This window comes from Trichomycterus rosablanca, chromosome 9 (assembly GCF_030014385.1).
Source record: "Trichomycterus rosablanca isolate fTriRos1 chromosome 9, fTriRos1.hap1, whole genome shotgun sequence".
Lineage (NCBI taxonomy): Eukaryota > Metazoa > Chordata > Actinopteri > Siluriformes > Trichomycteridae > Trichomycterus > Trichomycterus rosablanca.
In genome coordinates, this window is record NC_085996.1 from 37,967,279 (window position 1) to 37,969,521 (window position 2,243).

A 2,243-nucleotide genomic window follows, 5' to 3' on the forward strand; every position below is an offset into this window, starting at 1 on the left:
ACCGCAGCTCCTCTGGGTTACGCTAGGCTAGTGCAGTCTCAAGCCTGGTCAGGAGGACTGCATGAGTCCGGTCAGGCGCTTTCCTGTCAGCGACTTTCCCTACAACACAGAGACGGACCGACCTTTAAACACGGAACCACAACTAGACTACAATATAAAGGATATTAGCCTGTAATTTTATCTATTTTAGCACCCAATAAGGACGAAGTCTTGTCATGTAGCTAATTTTGTAGGCAATTAAATCCAGTGGTACCTAAAACTCAGTGTCACTTGGTTCTGGAAGTGGCGTTGAGTTTAAAAGACGTTGAGTTTCAAGGTGTTTTTTCTCATAAGGATGTTCGGAAAACCTGTTAATGTGTTCCATGGTCCCATGGAACTGCAGTATATATATATATATCCCCACTTTTTCTCCCACTTTAGCGCATCCAATTTCTGCCCGTCAATCATCCTCTCACTGCTGGTCCCTGCTCCTGATTGGGGAGGATGAGGCTGCCCCACGCCCCCTCCAACACGTGCACAGCAATCGAACATCTTATCACCTACACTTGACGAGTGCAGTGCGGTACAGCGCTGTGTACGGAGAGCCACACCCTCTATCGCCCTCCTTTCCCATCTCCGTGCAGGCACCACCAACCAGCCAGCAGAGGTCGTAATCGCACTAGTCTGAGAGAGAGTCCCCATCCGGCTTAATCCCGCCCCTTATCTGAACAACAGGCCAATTGTTGTTCATGTGGCCGCTCAGCCTCAGCCGGCAGCCAGAGCCGAGATTCTATATGATGTATTCGAGATCTCAGCTCTGGTGAACAGCGTGTGTTTTTACCGCTGCGCCACCTGAGCGGCCGGAACTGCATATATTTTAGACTAATGTAAAATAATGGGGTTGTTTCTGACACTCAACTCGAACTCAACTCAAATGTAGCTTTATTGGCATGACAAATAATGTACTTTCATATTGCCAAAGCTTACTTACATATTTAGGAAATATAATTAAAAAAAATAAAATAATAAAATAAAACAAAAATAAAAACAACAATAAAAATAATAGTAATAGAAAATATAAAAATATAAAAATGACATATACATATAAAAATGAAAGAAAAACAGTGCAAATAGTAATATCAATTTAAGAAATAAAATTTAAGCAGTAATAATAACAAAAGTGTGTGTGTGTGTGTGTGTGTGCACGTGCATACGTGTGTGTGTGTGAGAGAGACATGGTCACCCACTGTCCCTCACCTGGCGGCAGGTGTGTGTGTATAGTGCTGCTAGTGTGCAGCTCTCTCTGTGCTCCCCCAGTAGGTGGGGCAGTTTGCCTGGGTCTGGGAGGGAGTTAAACTCGGCGATGATGGTGTTAAATTGGGAGCGGACGTGGTAATACTTGGTACACCGGGTGAGGAAGTGCAGCTCCGTCTCTACTGTACTGAGAGTGCAGTGCTGACACAACCTCTCCTCCCGGGGCAGCCAGGACCGGGTGTGTCGCCCCGTCTCTGCGGCCAGGTCGTGTGTGCTCATGTTTATACCACGTGTCCAGTCGCCTTTTTACCATTCAGTTCTTTTGCTCTTGGTGATATTTATTCATTCATTGTGTTTCTATCACCGATGTATTCTCGTCAGGTGGGTTTGGTTCTTTGGGCGAAAGACAGGAAACACCGCGAACAATTCATCACAGAACACACACACACACACACACACACTCATATAGAGCAGTTTTAGTATCTCCAGTTAACCTGACTGCATGTGTTTGGGCTGTTTGAGGAAACCAGAGCTCCCAGAGGAAACTCACACAGACACGGGGAGAACATGCAAACTTCACAAAGAAAGGACCCAGACTTCTCCTCCTGGGAATCAAACCCAGGACCTTCTCACTGTGAGGTAACAGTGCTACCCACCGAGCCACTTGGCAATATCGCTCACTCTCACTCACTCACTCACTGTCTTAACCGCTGGAGCCTATCCCAGCCCAGAAGGGACCCGGACCGTCCCGCCTGGGGATCGAACCCAGGACCTTCTTGCTGTGAGGCGACAGTGCTACCCACTGAGCCACCGTGGCGCCCCACTTGGCAATATGCTTATTATTATTATATTATATTCCTCTTAGTACTTGGTGCGGTGTAAATGTTTTTTTTTGGGGGGGTGGGTGTTTTTTTCTTAGCTGTTCATATTGAGCGCATTACTCGCTGCATCTAAAAACATCTCAGATCGTCGCGGTGAATCATCAGAGCTGAGACTCACCACACTGCGGG

General features: G+C 46.7%; 1 protein-coding gene across 1 annotated transcript in view; it reads right to left on the reverse strand.

Moving 5' to 3' along the window:
* The window catches only part of rgs6 (regulator of G protein signaling 6), a 114,770-nt gene continuing 112,527 nt past the window's right edge, over positions 1–2,243 (reverse strand). Inside the window, exons 17-18 of the mRNA XM_063002382.1 lie at positions 2,233–2,243; positions 1–99 (exon numbers count right to left, since the gene is read on the reverse strand). The exon at positions 2,233–2,243 is cut by the window's right edge and continues 43 nt beyond it. Of these exons, the coding sequence (XP_062858452.1) occupies positions 49–99; positions 2,233–2,243 (62 nt within the window). The 3' untranslated portion in view covers positions 1–48. The remainder of the gene's footprint in view (positions 100–2,232) is intronic.